Below are 26469 nucleotides of genomic sequence, written 5' to 3' on the forward strand. Positions count from 1 at the left end.
GTTAAAAATAGAAACGAAAGCTTGAAGCCGTTCCTAAGTAATTATCAGCTACAGCAGACCCATATGCAGAAAAAGCACAGAGATTCGGCGACCTGACGGGCATCATCAAGTCAAACATCCTTAGGATGAGTGCCAAGGCCAAGCAGCGGGTGATAGGTATATTGGTATGAAAATTCAGAAAAAGCAACAAGACGTTGCATAAGAACTGTTCCTTAGTTTTTCCTATCTGAATAAATGTTTGCAATTTGTGTCGGAGTGAACGGGATTACCTATGCAGTTTAAGAAACTAGGATTGAAGGTTGTCTGAAAATAAAGTGTCACTGGAGCCACGTTTTTGATGTCTGCTCCATTGATGTTGCGCTTTTTTCACGAATTATAGTTACTTGAAGCCTTTGTCCTCCCCTGAAAGTGTGTGATTGGGATTTTAACAGACAGTGCGGTCCTTGAAAATCGGTACACATAGCCTTGTAAGTCCTTGAAAAAATTTGCGTTTTTTCATGTAAACAAGCACGAACCTTGAGCTAGTTATGTTGCTGCTTGGTTTCTTCACATTGTTGCCCACTTCCTGACCTTATAAGGACTCTGAAGGGAAAAACGCATGTTTCTCTCTAGTTGTAAATTACTAAAGACACCGTGTATGCCGTGAGAAAATGCTTGACGATTGCAAAATACAGGTGGTGTCAACTTGAGTTCTTGATAATGAACAGCGCCGAAAAAAATATACTGAAGGAAGAAACACCAAGACAAGCTCCGACAGCAGACTGAAAAATTAGTGCACATAACCTGTGCTTAAACGTCGTTTTTTTTCTTATTAATAATATTATGCATTCATACCAACCAGCCCAGTTTGAACCTCTTCAATATTTAAAGTCCGTACACTAGTCGCTGTGTCATTAAATTTTGATAGTGTCTGCTAAATTAAGTACGTTTTTTTGTCGGGGGCCCAGAGAACGAATGAAATTTCGGAAATTTTCTTGACCAATGCAAAAAGAAAAAAATGCCTGATATCTCACATCACCACTCCAAGACCACGCTGGGAAATCTGAAAATTTTTATTTTTTCGCTTGCTCGTAAACATATGGTGGTGAAATCAATGACGCTAAAGTTTTCGTAGAAAATTTGTGTGTCTATAATCACCGTTTCACTTTATAACCCTTTTATCATTCTGTTTTTTTTTTTTTTTTTTTTTTTTCTGTTTCAAGGCGAAGACACTCACGGGATCCCTATCACGGGTTACGAGCTGGGTACGCCTGACTGCCGGGCTGTTGTGGGAGACCTGATGGCCCACCTCTGACCTTCCTCGGACGGCCTGGCTCTGCCATCGTTCTTCATGCCAAACAACATGCCTCAGGCCGACGGCTACCTGCGGTGGCTCGTAATGCATGGAGATTTAGGGGGGAGGAGGTGGAAGAAGTCTCAACTAGATTTGTTTTTGTTATAATTGTGATATTTATATATTTATAATAAGTGCAATAAAATCTGTTAATTCGAAAATTTGAGAGTGATAAATTCCCACATAGCATGCCGCTTTGAGTCCTTGAAAAAGTTGCAACAGGTCCTGGAAAGTCTTTGAATATCCTTGACTTTTTGGTTTGAAAACCTCTACGAACCCTAGACCGAACTCAGTGCAACATGATGTGGTTATGTTGAGCTGCTGAGCGTGCCAGCAGTGACTAAAATGTCTTGTTTGAATTATGAGCACTGCATATACTTGGCTGTGTTGAGATTGCGGCTTGCTAAAGGGAAACTGAAAGGGCCAGGAAGATGGTCTACAAGTCAAGCATGAATGTGTTGTATTGTGCTCTATTCCAATTTTATTCTTCAAAGGCAAGTCAACCCATATATTGCGAGAAAAAAAAAAAAGAACTTGACTCATGTCTGTTTACAAGAACCACAGCGTAAGTGCTATAATAAGCATGGTCAAGACCCATTGTACATGCCGGTTTTTTTTTGCAAGGGAAGGCATGGCCTTTGCGATGAGAATTCCCAACTGTTGTCAGCAATGAAATCTGGTATAGCGAGCATGGTTCTGCGATTGGTGCAGTATTTATTTTCTTGGCTATATCACTCAAAATCGGATATTGACAAAGGGTTCCGGTGTGCCGAGCTTGAAAGGCCGAGCTGCAGCATTATAGGTGGTCTGTGTAGATTTTTTCTAGAGTTGCTTTTAATTTTGGTGGTGTGTCGATGTACAGCAAGTGCAGGTGTGTAAATTACCTGTCTAGCTGGTGCGAAATTAGAGCTCTATTATCTCTATACATTCACTAGCTTTGATCAAGCTCTTCTGGTTTCAGAGAGAGGTCGAAAGCTAACTATAGGTGGCGTTTCCGAAAAAAAAAAGAAGCAGTTTCGCTGCTAGGGCGAAGCAACTGATGTGATAGCAAGCAATCCGAATCTCGCACGAATAACGACAAGCACCTCGATGATTTCAGCATGCCCCTGCAGCACAAAGGAGGATGCTTGAAAATAAGGCATAGGTATACTCGGGACACGTGCCGCTGTGTGTCGCCACCAGCGCTAGGATATTTTGCTGCCATTTGAGCACGGAAGTTTTTCCTTTTTCTTCATGTTGGACAATGATTAGAGCATGGAGGTTTTTCCCGTTTTCACTTGTCCTCATCGGGCGAATAAGAACAGTGAAAATGGCGGAAATGGAAGAGGCATATTTCTGATGTCCCGGAAAGTTGAGCAGGCCACATGCTCGAGTAAGAGCACTTGCTCGGAGGTTTTACGATCGTGTCGCAAAATAGCAACATGTCTTGCCACTGCCATGTTTGTGTGTTCAATCCTGTCATGCAGGGGTAGTTTCTAAGCTTTAGCACCATTGTTACACAACTGCCTTCAAAAACATATTTGGAACAGTACAAAAACAAATTACACAGAACATCTTAGTCACTATATGTTCTTCCCCACAGCCCTGAAGCCAACAGTGGAGCCCAAGACAATTCTACAGGGACACCAATATTCAAGCCATGTGGGGTCCATGGAAGAAAATGACGACTTGAGCATAAGGGCCGAGCTAAATGGGACATAGGCTATATGGGTGGCAGGAATAAGTTGAAGTGGGAAGGGATAGAAGAGCAGTTAAGGCAGGAGGAGCTGATGGTATATGGGGTTGTGGAGACATCTTCCAGACATGTAGCAAACAACTTGCCATCCGGACTACGTATGGGTATATTGCAATAGAATAGAAGGCAGCAAAAAGGCAGGTGGAATTGAGGCATTTGTACATAAAAGTATGTGTTGGCGAAAAGTCAAGCAGGGATGCACGGAACATTTATGTTTAAAAGGGTAGGTAGCTGGGCAGATGACATTCCTTGGTTTAATGTACTTGTGGACAGGAGCAAAGGCCAGAGAGGAAAACCAGGCAATGGTAGGGTGTATAACGATTGACATTGAGGAATTGGGAGGAGAGTGCAAGATAGTTATACTAGGCGATATGAATGTGCACATACAAGATATAGAAGGCTATACTGACCCAACATTAAAAATTGTCATGGATATATGTTAAAGGCATGATTTGATCATTTGCAACAGTACTGAGAAGTGTGAAAGGCAAACAACATGGGAGGTAGGAAGGCTGCAGTTGACGATAGATTGTGCACTGATGTCACATAAGATGTATGATAGGCTCAGGGGAATGCACATGGATGAATGTGGTTCCAGAAGCCTGGTTAGTGATCACAAATGTATCAAGCTAAGTTTTGGAAGAGCACTGAAAGTGGGAAGGAGACAATATGAGCAACTACAAGGGAATTTTTCTTCGGAAAGCAAAGAGAAATAGCTACTGAACAAGTTGAGAAAGTAATTGCTGACGATAATAAAACAGTCTGGACGTACATGAATCAAGTTAGACTGAGCTAAAACTTGCTAAGGCACGTGACAAGTCGCCCCAGTAAAGGACACACAAACCCAAGAGTTGTCGGGATGAGGAGGTTAAGAGAGCCATAGCAAAACGTCGGGAAGCCTCTAGGGAACACAGACATGCTAAGCAATGGGGTGAACCACCAGATGATGTTGAAATAAAATCGGGACGTCTTTCTGAGCTGTAGAAGGAAAGCATCCCTTTTGCCCTTCTGATCAATGAAAAGATTAGAAGAAAGCTGGCTCGGAGTGTGGCAGAAGTACATGAAAAGATAGAAAGGCAGCTGCAAAAGTTAGGAACCATCTTAACTCCCTTAGAAATGAGACAAGCCTAGAGCAGAAGTTCATAACTGTAGCTCAACGTGTTAGCCTAGGAGGGGATGAAGCTATTGAATATAAGAACAAGGGTGAAAGAAAAATTTTAACAAGGATGTGCCTTATGCACATTAATAGACAAGCATAGATCAACTGGTGCAGTGGCTCCACTTTCACAAAGAGAGTGTGAAAGGGCTAAGAAGAGGGTTCCTGGAAGTGCATCATCAGGCCCTGATGGCATCCCAATTATGCTGATAAAGGCATTGGGTCCCAAGTCGAAGCAGACTTTGAGAGAGGCAGCGAGAAAAACAATAATCAATCGTGAAGTCCCCGATGGATGGAAACTTAGCAGGATGAGAATGATCTATAAAGGAAAGAGGGACAAAGCTTACACAAACAACTACCGTCGTGTAACAGTGACACCAGTGGTCTACAGACTGGCGATGCAGATTATGAAGAAGAGACTGCAGGCATTGATAGAGGATGACGGAGTGCTGGGGGAACTGAAGAATGGGTTTCCGAAACACAGGAAGTTGTAATACAATCTATTCTCACTGATGTAGTGCATCGAAATAGCTGAAAAGGAACACAGGTCCTTGTGGCTAGCATTTTCGGATATCAAGAGAGCGAACGATAGCATGGTTCCAGAGGACTTGTGTGTAATACTTGACACACTATGTGTGGGAGATGGAGTCACTAATCTTTAAACGATATTCATAATTGTAACAAGGTAGTTATAAAATATCAAAAACGGGCATCCAAGCCCACAGAGATAAAACGGGGGCTTAAGCAGGGGTGTCCTCTGTCACCCTTGTTATTCATGTTGTACTTACAAGGATTAGAGGCCAAAATATAGGGGAGGGGACTTGGCTTCAACCTCTATTTCATCAAAAGAGAAAAACTCATTGAACAAGCACTAAGTGCATTGACGTACGCAGATGATATAGTGCTAATGACCGACAACAAGGAAGATTTGGAGAGATTTATTGACATCTACGGTAATAAGGGAGATAGGTTATATTTCAGATTCAGTAAGGAAAAATCGGCAGTCATGATTGTCAATGATAATGAAGGTAGTGAGCTTAGGATACAGGAGGTCACGCTAGACATAAGAGATAAAACAAATATCCCTGGGCGTATGGATAAGCAATGTGACCGAGTACCTAAGGGTACACAAAATATACGTAATGACTAAAGGTAACAGAAATTCAGCGGTGATGAAAACTTGCGCACTGTGGAATTACAATAGGTATGATGTTGTGAGAGGAATATATATGAAAAGGCGTCATGGTTCCTGGTCCGACTTTCGGCAATGCGGTCTTGTGCATAAGATTAGAGGTACAAGCAAGATTAGAAATTCATCAACAGGGAATAGGTAGGCTTGCTTTAGAAGCTCACAGGAATGCACATAATCAGGCAGTACAAGGTGTTATGGGATGGACATCATTTGAGGGCTGGGAAGCTAACAGCAAGATAAAATTTTAGAAGGGATTGAGAGAAATGGGGGAGGAGCGTTGCAACTAGGAAGGTTTTCAGGTACTTGTACATGAGGAATGTCGATACCAAATCGAGGAAGGGAACCAGAAAACTGACGGGTAAGTACTTAGAAAAGTGCAGGGGGCCAAATCAAACAGAAGTATCGGTTAAGAAGAAGGTGTAGGAAACGGAGACCGGCATGTGGAGAACTGGCATGATTAAAAAGTTCGCACATCTATCGAACTCCTAAGCAGGATACTGTCAAGGAGGATCTACGATAATACTCGGGGTAGTTCTCTACTGTTTGAGGCCAGGAACAGGACTTATCCGGCCAAAGACGAAGAGGTAGGCACGGTATGCAGTGCGTGTAGAGAGGAGAAGGAAACTGCCGAACACCTGATAATGTTCTGTAAAGGGCGCGAAGAGTTTTGCAAAGCACTGGTGTTTAAGAACAGCCGGAGCAAAATAAACTTTAGACGGGTACAAATAAAGAGGAGGAGGTTATCTGATTGGTGGCTACAATTAAGGCACGAGTGAAAACTAAATCTTTCACTGCAAAGTACCAGTCCTCAACTTCTCTATTTGAAGGGAAAAAAAAAAGATAAATCTAGTTGGTTGTTAATTCAGTAATACTGCTAGTTAGCGCAAGCTACCGGCCGTTCTAATTTAAAGAGTGCAACCATACTTATCCATCCGTCATAAGAGCACAGCACATGCATCTATTTATTCACCAAGGCACAGTGTCGTTGTTTAAAAGCTGCGCGCGGCTCTGCACTGCATGGCCCAGATTTTTTGGTGGATTTTTTAAATTCTTAGTTTCACTTGTACAGTTATAATGGTTTGATTTTTTTCTTCATTATAGCTTCAGTTGCTACAGAGTGTTGCGAAAAGTCACGCAAGTTATGGAAGTAAACAAGAAGAAATTTGACAGCGAGCCTATTGGACCGCCTACTTGACCGGCACGCTACCTGTCAAATTTCTTCTTTACTTCACCCACGCGCTGTGGTTCTGCAGTAGCTCGTGGTGCACGTGCAGCTATTGTCATCACTATGGCTCCTAGGAAAATGGGATCGTTCTACTTTTTAATGCGAGAACTACAGAACGAGCGTAGAGAACGCAACTTCGCTTGCACACTAGAAACAGTCCGAGCAGAGGCTGGAGAGATGTGGAAGGTATGCCGGCACTTTTCTCTTTGTATACCTGCGGATTTCGCGTTTTCTATATGTCTTGCCGATGGCATTGTTCACACGAAGGGTTTGTTCATTGCGCGTCAAACAGAACGGCATTTTCCGCGACGTTGCTCTTGGCGCGAACCTCGCCGCATTCTTTTCTGTCACGAGCAGTTTCCAAACATGAACACGGAGGTTCTACGCTCGTCATGCGTTGCTGTGGGTCTTCCTACTTTCCGTACGGCTTTAGAAGTCCTCTGATGTCAATGCCTTGAATGGTGCTCCACCGTTCAGTGCTGTCGTTTCTACTTTTATGAGCTCTAACAGACCTCCAACTTTGCAGTCGTTGACGCAAGAGGAGAAAGCCGATTACGACTCCATGGCAAATCATTACAAGGAAAAGCAAGTGGGATCTTTGAAGAACAACTTCACGGATGATGGGTGTAGCATTGCAGTGAGTCAACACGCTGTCTTGCTCTTTTTTTACGCATCTCATTCATTTCATCACGCGAGGAGTTGCTTCGCATGTAGCGCTGCATGCGTCGTTTTGCGACATATCTTGTCTCCGTCAGTGCAGCTTACAGGAGCAACGTTGCCATTGTTACTGATCTTTTTTGTCGTGCTGCTCGACTAGAATTTGGGCAACTTAACCCCTCCCTGACTTGCCTCTCTCTCTTTTTGCCATATAGAAATAACAAAATTTTCGTTTTACATCCTGGCAACCAACATCAACAGTGAGGCGTAAGGAACATATTACCCCTTATAAGTTGCACTCGCTCTGTATTCAGTCGAACAAGGATTCATCCGTGCATACCATGAATTGAACGCCAAAGGTATGAAGCTTGCCTTTTTTCATTTGCACGAGACTGTTGATTACCATTTTGGATATTAAGTGCCGGTAACCCATTTTCAGGTCCCATACCACTTGGTTTTGCGAGCGCTGCAAAAGACCACAGTAAGTGCCCTGTCATTCTTGTGATGTTTGGGTTGACAATGAAAGAATTGTTCCTAGAGAGCCTTTTGGCAGTCTGAAATGGTGCACTTGTGCTTCTGCATATTTCACGGCGTCGTGTTTACTGCAGTGAGTAGGCATGCACCAAACATGGTTCTGAGAACTGCGGAAAACTTCTTGTAAAGTAAGTAATTTTGTTTTGCCTCCTGTATCCCGGAACCGTTTGTCTCATAATAGGGCAGTGCTAATTTGAGCAAGATAAATTTAAAAACCATAAAGCTATGCAACATTTTTTAACGTTCCAGCAGGCATGCATTTCAGGTCTGTAGGTTCCACAGCAGTGCCGAGAAAAGTTGTCCTCGAGTATAGTTGTGCTGACTAGTGGCTAAGAAGATACCATGAGCTTTGGATGAACTGAACCACTTGCATAATCAGTGAGTGCTTGTTCAGTTAGCTTATTTTGCTGCACATGCTGCTCAATATAATCACTCTGCTGAGGACGCTACCATGTTCGACTAGGCATTCAACATGCTGCTTTAATTGAGTCCTACCTTAAATGTTTTTTTTTCATTCAAAGTGAATGCTACCTAAAAAGAAACTGCTGAATATTTCGAGCCTGAGATTTCATTCTACTCGTGCCTCAATAGAACGCGAATGACTTTGTGATAAATGGATATTTTTAGTCAAATTTCTTAAACACGAATTAGCCAAACATACGACAGTCTATATGTTAAAGCATTATTACTCTTGCAATAGAATATCTAGTATCGTGGAATAAAGACATGTAAATTGGATGCATTTACAAATGCTCATAGGTTACACATGAGGGGCTTTCGTGTCCCTCGGGGTGGATGGGACTAGAACACTGTCAGTTGGCATGCATAATGCGGTTCCTTGAAATCGCTGAAAACCCACGAATTCGAAAGATTAATTTTCAAGGCCTTGAAAGTGCTCTTGAGTTTTCGCAAGCCTTGAAAACCATTGAATCCCCCCCCCCCCCCTTTTTTTTAAAGATATTGTCGCATACTTCATGGCCCATTACTTGTAATGCCATAAATTTAGCAGGTGGCCATCGCATAAGAATTTAAACATAAATAGATTCTGCATGGAACCAACGTCGTGCATTTCCGGAAATTCGGAAAAGATAGGAGCAGGAGGATAAAAAAGAGAAAAAGAAATGTTGCATCAAGCAGGAGGTCGGAATGTTCACAAAATAACGTGGCTGATAGCCCTACTTAGGAATTGGTAGAACACATAAGTCGAAAGTGTCTTTACAGAGGTACTTTGGCATTTATTGTGCATTGCCTCAGCAACGGCAATGCATTGCAAAATTATGTTAGGAATGGAAAGCAGCTCGAAACTTGCAGCGCATACCTCAAGCAGAAATAACGCACGAAACTAGCATATGCAGAACGAGCGCAGACTAACAACCGTTACGCTCGAAACTTGGAGTGTGCTGTTCAAACAGAAAGAAAAACGCACAATAAAACAAAAAGAAAGACGCACTAAAGGAGCGCACAAGTATACGCAGGACAAGTGCGAAGAACTGTCGCAACCCTTCCTGCGTCTAGTGTCAGCAGCATGCTCCTTTCGTAAAAGCGGCCTTAGCAGCGTGGGAAGTGACCTTTGTCCTTTCCCTAACGACAAGTCCAATGAGCGCTCGCGCAGGAGAGACCACTCTCTCTCCTTGTAGGCAGGGTTTCATGGAGGCGACGACCTTCATAGCGTGCCCAACGAGAGCCCATTGTGTCGTCTCGCCACTTATGTAGAAAATGCACTAAAGTTTCGAAGCCCTGAGGGCAACCGAACGGCGTGTGTGGTTGGCACTCTAGGCAAGGCACGCCACGCGGCCTAGTGGTTAGAGCCGCGCGCTGAAAACCTAGAGGTTACTGGTTCGATTCCGCATGACAGATGCTCGCCTTCTGGTTTTTTTTCTTTGCAATCTCTTAGTAAATATTTTTCAACGTCACTTCCGCAATGGAAGTACGTTAGCAGAGCCTTGGTACATGGCCTATTCGTGTTAAAAATAGAAACGAAAGCTTGAAGCCGTTCCTAAGTAATTATCTGCTACAGCAGACCCGTATGCATTAAAAGCACAGAGATTCGGCGACCTGACTGGCATCATCAAGTCAAACATCCTTAGGATGAGTGCTAAGGCCAAGCAGCGGGTGATAGGTATATTGATATGAAAATTCAGAAAAAGCAACAAGACGTTGCATAAGAACTGTTCCTTAGTTTTTCCTATCTGAATAAATGTTTGCAATTTGTGTCGGAGTGAACGGGATTACCTATGCAGTTTAAGAAACTAGGATTGAAAGTTGTCTGAAAATAAAGTGTCACTGGAGCCACGTTTTTGATGTCTGCTCCATCGATGTTGCGCTTTTTTCACGAATTATAGTTACTTGAAGCCTTTGTCCTCCCCTGAAAGTGTGTGATTGGGATTTTAACAGACAGTGCGGTCCTTGAAAATCGGTACACATAGCCTTGTAAGTCCTTGAAAACCTTTGCGTTTTTTCATGTAAACAAGCACGAACCTTGAGCTGGTTATGTTGCTGCTTGGTTTCTTCACATTGTTGCCCACTTCCAGACCTTATAAGGACTCTGAAGGGAAAAACGCATGTTTCTCTCTAGTTGTAAATTACTAAAGACACCGTGTATGCCGTGAGAAAATGCTTGACGATCGCAAAATACAGGTGGTGTCAACTTGAGTTCTTGATAATGAACAGCGCCGAAAAAAATATACTGAAGGAAGAAACACCAAGACAAGCTCCGACAGCAGACTGAAAAATTAGTGCACATAACCTGTGCTTAAACGTCGTTTTTTTTTCTTATTAATAATATTATGCATTCATACCAACCAGCCCAGTTTGAACCTCTTCAATATTTAAAGTCCGTACACTAGTCGCTGTGTCATTAAATTTTGATAGTGTCTGCTAAATGAAGTACGTTTTTTTGTCGGCGGCCCAGAGAACGAATGAAATTTCGGAAATTTTCTTGACCAATGCAAAAAGAAAAAAATGCCTGATATCTCACATCACCACTCCAAGACCACGCTGGGAAATCTGAAAATTTTTATTTTTTCGCTTGCTCGTAAACATATGGTGGTGAAATCAATGACGCTAAAGTTTTCGTAGAAAATTTGTGTGTCTATAATCACCGTTTCACTTTATAACCCTTTTATCATTCTGTTTTTTTTTTTTTTTTTTTTTTTTTCTGTTTCAAGGCGAAGACACTCACGGGATCCCTATCACGGGTTACGAGCTGGGTACGCCTGACTGCCGGGCTGTTGTGGGAGACCTGATGGCCCACCTCTGACCTTCCTCGGACGGCCTGGCTCTGCCATCGTTCTTCATGCCAAACAACATGCCTCAGGCCGACGGCTACCTGCGGTGGCTCGTAATGCATGGAGATTTAGGGGGGAGGAGGTGGAAGAAGTCTCGACTAGATTTGTTTTTGTTATAATTGTGATATTTATATATTTATAATAAGTGCAATAAAATCTGTTAATTTGAAAATTTGAGAGTGATAAATTCCCACATAGCATGCCGCTTTGAGTCCTTGAAAAAGTTGCAACAGGTCCTGGAAAGTCTTTGAATATCCTTGACTTTTTGGTTTGAAAACCTCTACGAACCCTAGACCGAACTCGGTGCAACATGATGTGGTTATGTTGAGCTGCTGAGCGTGCCAGCAGTGACTAAAATGTCTTGTTTGAATTATGAGCACTGCATATACTTGGCTGTGTTGAGATTGCGGCTTGCTAAAGGGAAACTGAAAGGGCAGGAAGATGGTCTACAAGTCAACAAACATAAATGTTTTGTATTGTGCTCTATTCCAATTTTATTCTTCAAATGCAAGTCAACCCATATATTGCGAGAAAAAAAAAAAAAAAAAGACTCGTGTCTGTTTACGCCGTAAGTGCTATAATAGGCATGGTCAAGACCCATCGTACATGCCTGTTTTTTTTGCAAGGGAAGGCCTGGCCTTTGTGATGAGAATTCCCAACTGTTGTAAGCAATGAAATCTGGTATAGCGAGCATGGTCAGATCTTGACAAAGGGTTCCGGTGTGTCGAGCTTGAACGGTCGAGCTGCAGCGTTATAGGTGGTCTGTGTAGATTTTTTCTAGAGTTGCTTTTAATTTTGGTGGTGTGTCGATGTACAGCAAGTGCAGGTGTGTAAATTACCTGTCTAGCTGGTGCGAAATTAGAGCTCTATTATCTCTATACATTCACTAGCTTTGATCGAGCTCTTCTGGTTTCAGAGAGAGGTCGAAAGCTGACTATAGGTGGCGTTTTCGAAAAAAAGAAAGAAGCAGTTTCGCTGCTAGGGCGAAGCAACTAATGCGATAGCAAGCAATCCGAATCTCGCACGAATAACGACAAGCACCTCGATGATTTCAGCATGCCCCTGCAGCACAAAGGAGGATGCTTGAAAAGAAGGCATAGGTATACTCGGGACACGTGCCGCTGTGTGTCGCCACCAGCGCTAGGATATTTTGCTGCCATTTGAGCACAGAAGTTTTTCCTTTTTCTTCATGTTGGACAATGATTAGAGCATGGAGGTTTTTCCCGTTTTCACTTGTCCTCATCAGGCGAATAAAAACAGTGAAAATGGCGGAAATGGAAGAGGCATATTTCTGATGTCCCGGAAAGTTGAGCAGGCCACATGCTCGAGTAAGAGCACTTGCTCGGAGGTTTTACGAACGTGTCGCAAAATAGCAACATGTCTTGCCACTGCCATGTTTGTGTGTTCAATCCTGTCATGCAGGGGTCGTTTCTAAGCTTTTGCACCATTGTTACACAACTACCTTCAAAAACATATTTGGAACAGTACAAAAACAAATTACACAGAACATCTTAGTCACTATATGTTCTTCCCCACAGCCCTGAAGCCAACAGTGGAGCCCAAGACAATTCTACAGGGACACCAATATTCAAGCCACGTGGGGTCCATGGAAGAAAATGACGACTTGAGCATAAGGGCCGAGCTAAATGGGACGTAGGCTATATGGGTGGCAGGAATAAGTTGAAGCGGGAAGGGATAGAAGAGCAGTTAAGGCAGGAGGAGCTGATGGTATATGGGGTTGTGGAGACATCTTCCAGACATGTAGCAAACACCTTGCCATCCGGACTACGTATGGGTATATTGCAATAGAATAGAAGGCAGCAAAAAGGCAGGTGGAATTGAGGCATTTGTACATAAAAGTATGTGTTGGCAAAAGTCAAGCAGGGATGCACGGAACATTTATGTTTAAAAGGGTAGGTAGCTGGGCAGATGACACTCCTTGGTTTATCGTACTTGTGGACAGGAGCAAAGGCCAGAGAGGAAAACCAGGCAATGGTAGGGTGTATAACGATTGACATTGAGGAATTGGGAGGAGAGTGCAAGATAGTTATACTAGGCGATATGAATGTGCACATACAAGATATAGAAGGCTATACTGACCCAACATTAAAAATTGTCATGGATATATGTTAAAAGCATGATTTGATCATTTGCAACAGTACTGAGAAGTGTGAAAGGCAAACAACATGGGAGGTAGGAAGGCTGCAGTTGACGATAGATTGTGCACTGATGTCACATAAGATGTACGATAGGCTCAGGGCAATGCACATGGATGAATGTGGCTCCAGAAGTCTGGTTAGTGATCACAAATGTATCAAGCTAAGTTTTGGAAGCGCACTGAAAGTCGGAAGGAGACAATATGAGCAACTACAAGGGAATTTTTCTTCGGAAAGCAAAGAGAAATAGCTACTGAACAAGTTGAGAAAGTAATTGCTGACGATAATAAAACAGTCTGGACGTACATGAATCAAGTTAGACTGAGCTAAAACTTGCTAAGGCACGTGACAAGTCGCCCCAGTAAAGGACACACAAACCCAAGAGTTGTTGGGATGAGGAGGTTAAGAGAGCCATAGCAAAACGTCGGGAAGCCTCTAGGGAACATAGACATGCTAAGCAATGGGGTGAACCAACAGATGATGTTGAAAGAAAATGGAACGTTTTTCTAAGCTGTAGAAGAGAAGCATCCCTTCTGCCCTTCTGACCAATAAAAAAATTAGAAGAAAGAGGGCTCAGAGGGTGGTAGAAGTAGATAAAAAGATAGAAAGGCAGCTGCAAATTTTCGGAACCATCTAAACTCCCTTAGAAATGAGACAAGCCTAGTGCAGAAGTTCATAACTGTAGCTCAACGTGTTAGCCTAGAAGGGGACGAAGCTATTGAATATAAGAACAAGGGTGAAAGAAAAATTTTCACAAGGATGTGCCTTATGCACATTAATAGACAAGCATAGATCAACTGGTGCAGTGGCTCCACTTTCACAAAGAGAGTGTGAAAGGGCTAAGAAGAGGGTTCCTGGAAGTGCATCAACAGGCCGTGATGGCATCCCAATTATGCTGATAAAGGCATTGGGTCCCAAGTCTAAGCAGACTTTGAGAGAGGCAGCGAGAAAAACAATAATCAATCGTGAAGTCCCCGATGGATGGAAACTTAGCAGGATGAGAATGATCTATAAAGGAAAGAGGGACAAAGCTTACACAAACAACTACCGTCGTGTAACAGTGACACCAGTGGTCTACAGACTGCAGTGAGTAGGCATGCAGCAATTGTGGTTCTGAGAACTGCGGAAAACTTCTTGTAAAGTAAGTAATTTTATTTTGACTCCTGTATCCCGGAACCGTGTGTCTCATAATAGGGCAGTGCTTGTTTGAGCAAGATAAATTTAAAAACCATAAAGCTATGCAACATTTTTTAACGTTCCAGCAGGCATGCATTTCAGGTCTGTAGGTTCCACAGCAGTGCCGAGAAAAGTTGTCCTCGAGTATAGTTGTGCTGACTAGTGGCTAAGAAGATACCATGAGCTTTGGATGAACTGAACCACTTGCATAATCAGTGAGTGCTTGTTCAGTTAGCTTATTTTGCTGCACATGCTGCTCAATATGATCACTCTGCTGAGGACGCTACCATGTTCGACTAGGCATTCAACATGCTGCTTTAATTGAGTCCTACCTTAAATGTTTTTTTTTTTCATTCAAAGTGAATGCTACCGAAAAAGAAACTGCTGAATATTTCGAGCCTGAGATTTCATTCTACTCGTGCCTCAATAGAACGCGAATGACTTTGTGATAAATGGATATTTATAGTCAAATTTCATAAACACGAATTAGCCAAACATACGGCAGTCTATATGTTACAGCATTATTACTCTTGCAATAGAGTATCAAGTATCGTGGAATAAAGACATGTAAATTAGATGCACTTACAAATGCTCATAGGTTAAGACCTATGAGCATTTAGAATCAAGTTAGACTGAGTTGAAACTTGCTAAGGCACGTGACAAGTCGCCCCAGTAAAGGACACACAAACCCAAGAGTTGTCGGGATGAGGAGGTTAAGAGAGCCATAGCAAAACGTCGGGAAGCCTCTAGGGAACACAGACATGCTAAGCAATGGGGTGAACCACCAGATGATGTTGAAATAAAATGGGGACGTCTTTCTGAGCTGTAGAAGGAAAGCATCCCTTCTGCCCTTCTGATCAATGAAAAGATTAGAAGAAAGCTGGCTCGGAGTGTGGCAGAAGTACACGAAAAGATAGAAAGGCAGCTGCAAAAGTTAGGAACCATCTAAACTCCCTTAGAAATGAGACAAGCCTAGAGCAGAAGTTCATAACTGTAGCTCAACGTGTTAGCCTAGGAGGGGACGAAGCTATTGAATATAAGAACAAGGGTGAAAGAAAAATTTTAGCAAGGATGTGCCTTATGCACATTAATAGACAAGCATAGATCAACTGGTGCAGTGGCTCCACTTTCACAAAGAGAGTGTGAAAGGGCTAAGAAGAGGGTTCCTGGAAGTGCATCAACAGGCCCTGATGGCGTCCCAATTATGCTGATAAAGGCATTGGGTCCCAAGTCGAAGCAGACTTTAAGAGAGGCAGCGAGAAAAACAATAATCAATCGTGAAGTTTCCGATGGATGGAAATTTAGCAGAATGAGAATGATCTATAAAGGAAAGAGGGACAAAGCTTACACAAACGACTACCGTCGTGTAACAGTGACACCAGTGGTCTACAGACTGGCGATGCAGATTATGAAGAAGAGACTGCAGGCATTGATAGAGGATGACGGAGTGCTGGGGGAACTGAAGAATGGGTTTCCGAAACACAGGAAGTTGTAATACAATCCATTCTCACTGATGTAGTGCATCGAAATAGCTGAAAAGGAACACAGGTCCTTGTGGCCAGCATTTTTGGATATCAAGAGAGCGAACGATAGCATGGTTCCAGAGGACTTGTGTGTAATACTTGACACACTATGTGTGGGAGATGGAGTCACTAATCTTTAAACGATATTCATAATTGTAACAAGGTAGTTATAAAATTGCAAAAACAGGCATCCAAGCCCACAGAGATAAAACGGGGTGTCACAAACGACTTCAATTTTCGGAGCATCCGCGGGTCTCATCTTCCAAGGAAGGGCGTTTTTGTGTTGGGAGACGACATCCGGCGACTATAACGACCCAGCGTGGCGCCGGCTCGTCTTCCCTGCCCCTGACCGGAAGGGAAACCTGCGGTCTCAACAAAGAAAATTACTCCCAGATGAGATGGGAGCACGTGGACGCCCCCGAGGAAGTTTGAACTGCATCGGAAGAGCAGTTGACGTACAGCCAGCAACAAGTGCGGTCGTCGGTGTCGCGAGTCTCGCGTAGGCGGCGAGCACGGAGTGACCCGCGCAACGTATTGAGACGGCTGCAATTCCGGGCACCCACGTCGTCTACCAAGCCGGCGAGACCTTCAGCGGCACCCGTCAACTCCCCTACGTGCACCAAGAGCTGGCCTGGTCCGTATGGAACTATTTATTGCGACTTTTTTTAAACTGTTAAATTATTATAGCCAGCCTTTTTTTTAAATATTTGTAGTTTGCGCTGCGTCGCACGTTGAAATTCAAAAGCGCCACCATGATCATTCTGTAATTATTTCTTGTAACCCTCTTTTACGATTTCCATCTTGTTGTTACTTTATTAATGTTCCGCATATTTGTCTTTAGCCTGCATCTTTTGTAGTGTTTTTGCCCATTTTGTTATGTAGCTGTTCTTTCCATCGCGCATCAGTGTTATTCCTTTCTGTTATTTTTCTTAACTCCTGCCTTTGCCAGTGTTCCAATTAAATGCTTGTTTATGTGTAATCGAACTCCGTGTCTGCTCTATGAGTGCGTCGGTCAGGCCCACACATCACCACACGTGCAACCCCGCACGGGTCGACCAACCCGCAAATAAATTCGAAATGTGCCACTTCGAGGCCTTTCAGGCGTCGCAGGCCGAAGCGTAAAGTGGAAGCCTGCGAGTCTGCCGCACGTCGATGTTGGATCGGCGGGGCCTCACCCGAAGTGTGTGACACGGGGGCTTAAGCAGGGGTGTCCTCTGTCACCCTTGTTATTCATGTTGTACTTACAAAGATTAGAGGCCAAAATATAGGGGAGGGGACTTGGCTTCAACCTCTATTTCATCAAAAGAGAAAAACTCATTGAACAAGCACTACGAGCATTGACGTACGCAGATGATATAGTGCTAATGACCGACAACAAGGAAGATTTGGAGAGATTGATTGACATCTACGGGACGGTAATAAGGGAGATAGGTTATATTTCAGATTCAGTAAGGAAAAATCGGCAGTCATGATTGTCAATGATAATGAAGGTAGTGAGCTTAGGATACAGGAGGTCACGCTAGACATAAGAGATAAAACAAATATCCCTGGGCGTATGGATAAGCAATGTGACCGAGTACCTAAGGGAACACAAAATATACGTAATGACTAAAGGTAACAGAAATTCAGCGGTGATGAAAACTTGCGCACTGTGGAATTACAATAGGTATGATGTTGTGAGAGGAATATATATGAAAAGGCGTCATGGTTCCTGGTCCGACTTTCGGCAATGCGGTCTTGTGCATAAGATTAGAGGTACAAGCAAGATTAGAAATTCATCAACAGGGAATAGGTAGGCTCGCTTTAGAAGCTCACAGGAATACACATAATCAGGCAGTACAAGGTGATATGGGATGGACATCATTTGAGGGCAGGGAAGCTAACAGCAAGATAAAATTTTAGAAGGGATTGAGAGAAATGGGGGAGGAGCGTTGCAACTAGGAAGGTTTTCAGGTACTTGTACATGAGGAATGTCGATACCAAATCGAGGAAGGGAACCAGAAAACTGACGGGTAAGTACTTAGAAAAGTGCAGGGGGCCAAATCAAACAGAAGTATCGGTTAAGAAGAAGGTGTAGGAAACGGAGACCGGCATGTGGAGAACTGGCATGATTAAAAAGTTCGCACATCTATCGAACTCCTAAGCAGGATACTGTCAAGGAGGATCTACGATAATACTCGGGGTAGTTCTCTACTGTTTGAGGCCAGGAACAGGACTTATCGGGCCAAAGACGAAGAGGTAGGCACGGTAAGCAGTGCGTGTAGAGAGGAGAAGGAAACTGCCGAACACCTGATAATGTTCTGTAAAGAGTGCGCAGAGTTTTGCAAAGCACTGGTGTTTAAGAACAGCCGGAGCAAAATAAACTTTAGACGGGTAGAAATTAAGAGGAGGAGGTTATCTGATTGGTGGCTACAATTAAGGCACGAGTGAAAACTAAATCTTTCACTGCAAAGTACCAGTCCTCAACTTCTCTATTTGAAGGAAAAAAAAAACAAAAAAGATAAATCTAGTTGGTTGTTAATTCAGTAATACTGCTAGTTAGCGCAAGCTACCGGCCGTTCTAATTTAAAGAGTGCAACCATACTTATCCATCCGTCATAAGAGCACAGCACATGCATCTATTTATTCACCAAGGCACAGTGTCGTTGTTTAAAAGCTGCGCGCGGCTCTGCACTGCATGGCCCAGATTTTTTGGTGGATTTTTTAAATTCTTAGTTTCACTTGTACAGTTCTAATGGTTAGATTTTTTTCTTCATTATAGCTTCAGTTGCTACAGAGTGTTGCGAAAAGTCACGCAAGTTATGAAGTAAACAAGAAGAAATTTGACAGCGAGCCTATTGGACCGCCTACTTGACCGGCACGCTACCTGTTAAATTTCTTCTTTACTTCACCCACGCGCTGTGGTTCTGCAGTAGCTCGTGGTGCACGTGCAGCTATTATCATCACTATGGCTCCTAGGAAAATGGGATCGTTCTACTTTTTAATGCGAGAACTACAGAACGAGCGTAGAGAACGCAACTTCGCTTGCACACTAGAAACAGTCCGAGCAGAGGCTGGAGAGATGTGGAAGGTATGCCGGCACTTTTCTCTATACCCGCGGATTTCGCGTTTTCTATATGTCTTGCCGATGGCATTGTTCACACGAAGGGTTTGTTCATTGCGCGTCAAACAGAACGGCATTGTCCGCGACGTTGCTCTTGGCGCGAACCTCGCCGCATTCTTTTCTGTCACGAGCAGTTTCCAAACATGAACACGGAGGTTCTACGCTCGTCATGCGTTGCTGTGGGTCTTCCTACTTTCCGTACGGCTTTAGAAGTCCTCTGATGTCAATGCCTTGAATGGTGCTCCACCGTTCAGTGCTGTCGTTTCTACTTTTATGAGCTCTAACAGACCTCCAACTTTGCAGTCGTTGACGCAAGAGGAGAAAGCCCATTACGACTCCATGGCAAATCATTACAAGGAAAAGCAAGTGGGATCTTTGAAGAACAACTTCACGGATGATGGGTGTAGCATTGCAGTGAGTCAACACGCTGTCTTGCTCTTTTTTTACGCATCTCATTCATTTCATCACGCGAGGAGTTGCTTCGCATGTAGCGCTGCATGCGTCGTTTTGCGACATATCTTGTCTCCGTCAGTGCAGCTTACAGGAGCAACGTTGCCATTGTTACTGATCTTTTTTGTCGTGCTGCTCGACTAGAATTTGGGCAACTTAACCCCTCCCTGACTTGCCTCTCTCTCTTTTTGCCATATAGAAATAACAAAATTTTCGTTTTACATCCTGGCAACCAACATCAACAGTGAGGCGTAAGGAACATATTACCCCTTATAAGTTGCACTCGCTCTGTATTCAGTCGAACAAGGATTCATCCGTGCATACCATGAATTGAACGCCAAAGGTATGAAGCTTGCCTTTTTTCATTTGCACGAGACTGTTGATTACCATTTTGGATATTAAGTGCCGGTAACCCATTTTCAGGTCCCATACCACTTGGTTTTGCGAGCGCTGCAAAAGACCACAGTAAGTGCCCTGTCATTCTTGTGATGTTTGGGTTGACAATGAAAGAATTGTTCCTAGAGAGCCTTTTAGCAGTCTGAAATGGTGCACTTGTGCTTCTGCATATTTCACGGCGTCGTGTTTACTGCAGTGAGTAGGCATGCAGCAAACGTGGTTCTGAGAACTGCGGAAAACTTCTTGTAAAGTAAGTAATTTTGTTTTGCCTCCTGTATCCCGGAACCGTTTGTCTCATAATAGGGCAGTGCTTATTTGAGCAAGATAAATTTAAAAACCATAAAGCTATGCAACATTTTTTAACGTTCCAGCAGGCATGCATTTCAGGTCTGTAGGTTCCACAGCAGTGCCGAGAAAAGTTGTCCTCGAGTATAGTTGTGCTGACTAGTGGCTAAGAAGATACCATGAACTTTGGATGAACTGAACCACTTGCATAATCAGTGAGTGCTTGTTCAGTTAGCTTATTTTGCTGCACATGCTGCTCAATATAATCACTCTGTTGAGGACGTTACCATGTTCGACTAGGCATTCAACATGCTGCTTTATTTGAGTCCTACCTTAAATGTTTTTTGTTTTTTTTCATTCAAAGTGAATGCTACCGAAAAAGAAACTGCTGAATATTTCGAGCCTGAGATTTCATTCTACTCGTGCCTCAATAGAACGCGAATGACTTTGTGATAAATGGATATTTTTAGTCAAATTTCTTAAACACGAATTAGCCAAACATACGACAGTCTATATGTTACAGCATTATTACTCTTGCAATAGAATATCTAGTATCGTGGAATGAAGACATGTAAATTGGATGCACTTACAAATGCTCATAGGTTACACATGAGGGGTTTTCGTGTCCCTCGGGGTGGATGGGACTAGAACACTGTCAGTTAGCATGCATAATGCGGGTCCTTGAAATCGCTGAAAACCCAGGAATTCGAAAGATTAATTTTCAAGGCCTTTAAAGTGCTCTTGAGTTTCCGCAAGCCTTGAAAACCATTGAATCTCCCTTCCCCCCCCCCTTTTTTTTTAAAGATATTGTCACATACTTCATGGCCCATTACTTGTAATGCCATAAATTTAGCAGGTGGCCATCACATAAGAATTTAAACATAAATAGATTCTGCATGGAACCAACGTCGTGCATTTCCGGAAATTCGGAAAAGATAGGAGCAGGAGGATAAAAAAGGAAAAAGAAATGTTGCATCAAGCAGGAGGTCGGAATGTTCACAAAATAACGTGGCTGATAGCCCTACTTAGCAGCGTGGGAAGTGACCTTTGTCCTTTTCTAACGACAAGTCCAATGAGCGCTCGTGCAAGAGAGACCACTCTCTCTCCTTGTAGGCAGGGTTTCATGGAGGCGACGACCTTCATAGCGCGCCCAACGAGAGCCCATTGTGCCGTCTCGCCACTGATGTAGAAAATGCGCTAAAGTTTCGAAGCCCTGAGGGCAACCAAACGGCGTGTGTGGTTGGCACTCTAGGCAAGGCACGGCACGTGGTCTAGTGGTTAGAGCCGCGCGCTGAAAACCTAGAGGTTACTGGTTCGATTCCGCATGACAGATGCTTGCCTTCTGGTTTTTTTCTTTGCAATCTCTTAGTAAATATTTTTCAACGTCACTTCCGCAATGGAAGTACGCTAGCAGAGCCTTGGTACACCCTGGCCTATTCGTGTTAAAAATAGAAACGAAAGCTTGAAGCCGTTCCTAAGTAATTATCAGCTACAGCAGACCCGTATGCAGAAAAAGCACAGAGATTCGGCGACCTGACGGGCATCATCAAGTCAAACATCCTTAGGATGAGTGCCAAGGCCAAGCAGCGGGTGATAGGTATATTGATATGAAAATTTAGAAAAAGCAACAAGACGTTGCATAAGAACTGTTCCGTAGTTTTTCCTATCTGAATAAATGTTTGCAATTTGTGTTGGATTGAACGGGATTACCTATGCAGTTTAAGAAACTAGGATTGAAAGTTGTCTGAAAATAAAGTGTCACTGGAGCCACGTTTTTGATGTCTGCTCCATTGATCTTGCGCTTTTTTCACGAATTATAGTTACTTGAAGCCTTTGTCCTCCCCTGAAAGTTTGTGATTGGGATTTTAACAGACAGTGCTGTCCTTGAAAATCTGTACACATAGCCTTGTAAGTCCTTGAAAACCTTTGAGTTTTTTCATGTAAACAAGCACGAACCTTGAGCTGGTGATGTTGCCGCTTGGTTTCTTCACATTGTTGCCCACTTCCTGACCTTATAATGACTCTGAAGGGAAAAACGCATGTTTCTCTCTAGTTGTAAATTACTAAAGACACCGTGTATGCCGTGAGAAAATGCTTGACGATTGCAAAATACAGGTGGTGTCAACTTGAGTTCTTGATAATGAACAGTGCCGAAAAAAATATACTGAAGGAAGAAACACGAAGACAAGCTCCGACAGCAGACTGAAAAATTAGTGCACATAACCTGTGCTTAAACGTCGTTTTTTTTCTTATTAATAATATTATGCATTCATACCAACCAGCCCAGTTTGAACCTCTTCAATATTTAAAGTCCGTACACTAGTCGCTGTGTCATTAAATTTTGATAGTGTCTGCTAAATGAAGTACGTTTTTTTGTCGGGGGCCAGAGAACGAATGAAATTTCGGAAATTTTCTTGACCAATGCAAAAAAAAAAAAAAATGCCCGATACCTCACATCACCACTCCAAGACCACGCTGGGAAATCTGAAAATTTTTATTTTTTCACTTGCTCGTAAACATATGGTGGTGAAATCAATGACGCTAAAGTTTTCGTAGAGAATTTGTGTGTCTATAATCACCGTTTCACTTTATAACCCTTTTATCATTCTGTTTTTTTTTTTTTTTTTTTTTTCTGTTTTAAGGCGAAGACACTCACGGGATCCCTATCACGGGTTACGAGCTGGGTACGCCTGACTGCCGGGCTGTTGTGGGAGACCTGATGGCCCACCTCTGACCTTCCTCGGACGGCCTGGCTCTGCCATCGTTCTTCATGCCAAACAACATGCCTCAGGCCAACGGCTACCTGCGGTGGCTTGTAATGCATGGAGATTTAGGGGGGAGGAGGTGGAAGAAGTCCCGACTAGATTTGTTTTTGTTATAATTGTGATATTTATATATTTATAATAAGTGCAATAAAATCTGTTAATTCGAAAATTTGAGAGTGATAAATTCCCACATAGCATGCCGCTTTGAGTCCTTGAAAAAGTTGCAACAGGTCCTGGAAAGTCTTTGAATATCCTTGACTTTTTGGTTTGAAAACTTCTACGAACCCTAGACCGAACTCGATGCAACATGATGTGGTTATGTTGAGCTGCTGAGCGTGCCAGCAGTGACTAAAATGTCTTGTTTGAATTATGAGCACTGCATATACTTGGCTGTGTTGAGATTGCGGCTTGCTAAAGGGAAACTGAAAGGGCAGGAAGATGGTCTACAAGTCAACAAACATAAATGTGTTGTATTGTGCTCTATTCCAATTTTATTCTTCAAATGCAAGTCAACCCATATATTGCGAGAAAAAAAAAAAAAAAGAGACTCGTGCCTGTTTACGGCGTAAGTGCTATAATAGGCATAATCAAGACCCATTGTACATGCCTGTTTTTTTTTGCAAGGGAAGGCCTGGCCTTTGTGATGAGAATTCCCAACTGTTGTAAGCAATGAAATCTGGTATAGCGAGCATGGTCAGATCTTGACAAAGGGTTCCGGTGTGTCGAGCTTGAACGGCCGAGCTGCAGCATTACAGGTGGTCTGTGTAGATTTTTTCTAGAGTTGCTTTTAATTTTGGTGGTGTGTCGATGTACAGCAAGTGCAGGTGTGTAAATTACCTGTCTAGCTGGTGCGAAATTAGAGCTCTATTATCTCTATACATTCACTAGCTTTGATCAAGCTCTTCTGGTTTCAGAGAGAGGTCGAAAGCTAACTATAGGTGGCGTTTCCAAAAAAAAAAAAAAAAAAAGAAGCAGTTTCGCTGCTAGGGCGAAGCAACTAATGCGATAGCAAGCAATTCGAATCTCGCACGAATAACGACAACCACCTCGATGATTTCAGCATGCCCCTGCAGCACAAAGGAGGATGCTTGAAAAGAAGGCATAGGTATACTCGGGACACGTGCCGCTGTGTGTCACCACCAGCTCTAGGATATTTTGCTGCCATTTGAGCACGGAAGTTTTTCCTTTTTCTTCATGTTGGACAATGATTAGAGCATGGAGGTTTTTCCCGTTTTCACTTGTCCTCATCGGGCGAATAAAAACAGTGAAAATGGCGGAAATGGAAGAGGCATATTTCTGATGTCCCGGAAAGTTGAGCAGGCCACATGCTCGAGTAAGAGCACTTGCTCGGAGGTTTTACGATCGTGTCGCAAAATAGCAACATGTCTTGCCACTGCCATGTTTGTGTGTTCAATCCTGTCATGCAGGGGTCGTTTCTAAGCTTTTGCACCATTGTTACACAACTACCTTCAAAAACATATTTGGAACAGTTGTCACAGAACGAGCACTAAAAAAAGAGCGCGCCGCCAAATTCTTGCGACAACGGGCGAGAGAAACGCCGCGAGGTCAAAAAAAAAAAAAATTGCCCGCAGCTTCCCTCGGGGGAACACTGAGGAGGATGCGGACCATATAATTGGTTAACGGGGTGTTAAAGTGCGACTTACTTGGGTCGATGGCTAAATTGGTTAACGTGGTTGTGAAATGGGGTGTTAAATTGCGACTTACTTGGGTCGATGGCTAAATTGGCTAACGTGGTTGTAGGAGGGGGTGTTAAATGAGTGAACACGTACACACGTATGCGAAAGGGCGGCGCTGGTCGAAGGGACGTCGATCATTGTGTTTGTGGATTCGTTGGAATTCATTTCAACGCGACCTTGGACGTCGACGCGCCGTACAAACCAACCGACGAGCGGCAACTGAGCGAGCGAGCGCCGACCTTGAGTATATATACAGCACGACGGCGCATGCACTGTCAGCTGTTGAATGTTCTCGAAGCGCGACGCCACATGCGCGTCCACTGGAGAATCAGGAGAATTGTAGATGTCGAACGCGGTGTGTAGAGGAGGAAGGGTGCACAGATGGTGGAGGAGTGAAGCGCGCGCGGTGTGTAGAGGAGGAAGGGATGCACAGATGGTGGAAGAGTGGGCGACGGCGCGACGGCGCATGCGCGCGCGTCAGCTGTCGAATGTTCGAGAAGCGGTACGGACGGCGCGGACGGCGCACTACAAGGCGCGAGTATAAGATGCTCCGCATCTAAAAAGAAAGCAAACATCCGAGGCTCCCCGGGCGCGCGCTCTCCCCGCGGAAGCGTGGCGTCGCAGACGAACCTCCTCACCCCACATCGGCGGCCGAGATAGCCCGCGATGTTTCTAGAACGAAGGAAGCGGGGCCACGCCGAGTTGACTCATCCGACGCGGAGGGCAGTCGAACCGTCTCGCGACTCTCCCCAGCCTTCGCTGCGCATCGCGCCGACGAAATGAGAACTTTCTGGAAGGTGGCGCGGAACGTATTTAATCGAGCAGCCGAGACGAGAGATCAGGAGGAGACGGAAGTTAACGCCAGAGCGCGTAGGGATTCCGCCGTGTAGTCGGCGAAGTTTTTGGTCCGTAGGGACGAAGCCGGAGATGAAGAAGATTTCCACCTGAGGGGTGAAGGCTCGGGCTACAGGCAAGAGCGTGTGTTTACCGCTATCGAGCGAAGACCCGTGGCAACAGCTGCGGGTGTGAAGCCGACGTGTTCCGGCGAAGAAGTTGAAGTTTGAAGAGTGGCCAATTGAAGACGGGAGGTTTCCTGGAAGAGAAACTTCGAGGGCTGCGGAACGACAACAACGCTGGACTTTGAGTGAGTGATTCTCGGAAGAGTGTCATCTCGACTTTGGTTGCAAGAACTTTGGACTGAATAGGTTTTCTATCTCTTTAGTCTTTAAGTGTCTTGGTTGTTCAATGCATGCGACTGCATTGTAGTGCGTTTCGTTGTCTGTGTCCGTTGTTTTGAGTGTGGCTGATTGTACTGTGTAGTACGTTGTTTGATTGGTGACGTATTGTATGTAACTATTGTGGAGTGTGCATTCTTGAGTATTGTTTTCAATCTGCCAATTTCGAGAATATAATTTGTTTGTTTATCAACTCTCGGCTCTGACTTGTTCTTTGGACCACAGCCGGCGTCCGCTGGCGCACCAATAAGGACCACTCTTAAATTGTCCACGCTTTCGTGGTGCGGTTCGGGGGGCCGATACTTCGGCTCTTAGAATTAGCCCGGCGATTGCCTCCCTAATTAACGGGGCCTGTGTGACAACAGTACAAAAACAAATTACACAGAACATCTTAGTCACTATATGTTCTTCCCCACAGCCCTGAAGCCAACAGTGGAGCCCAAGACAATTCTACAGGGACACCAATATTCAAGCCACGTGGGGTCCATGGAAGAAAATGACGACTTGAGCATAAGGGCCGAGCTAAATGGGACGTAGGCTATATGGGTGGCAGGAATAAGTTGA

General features: G+C 43.8%; 1 protein-coding gene across 13 annotated transcripts in view; it reads left to right on the forward strand.

Moving 5' to 3' along the window:
* LOC142775859 (uncharacterized) overlaps positions 1–23142 on the forward strand; it is a 28683-nt gene extending 5541 nt beyond the window's left edge. For 8 of the 13 annotated variants that reach the window (XR_012887092.1, XR_012887098.1, XR_012887091.1 and 5 more), the window contains 9 exons: positions 1203–6827; positions 7168–7278; positions 7514–7657; positions 7738–7779; positions 11000–19044; positions 19381–19491; positions 19727–19870; positions 19951–19992; positions 22851–23142. Coding sequence is in view for 3 of the 13 variants with exons in the window: in XM_075878170.1 (XP_075734285.1) it covers positions 18922–19044; positions 19381–19491; positions 22851–22928 (312 nt within the window). In the remaining 10 variants the exon portion in view is untranslated. The other 5 variants (XR_012887095.1, XR_012887094.1, XM_075878170.1 and 2 more) reach the window with 5 other exon arrangements.
* The last annotated feature ends 3327 nt before the right edge of the window (positions 23143–26469 follow it).

This window comes from Rhipicephalus microplus, chromosome X (assembly GCF_043290135.1).
Source record: "Rhipicephalus microplus isolate Deutch F79 chromosome X, USDA_Rmic, whole genome shotgun sequence".
NCBI lineage: Eukaryota > Metazoa > Arthropoda > Arachnida > Ixodida > Ixodidae > Rhipicephalus > Rhipicephalus microplus.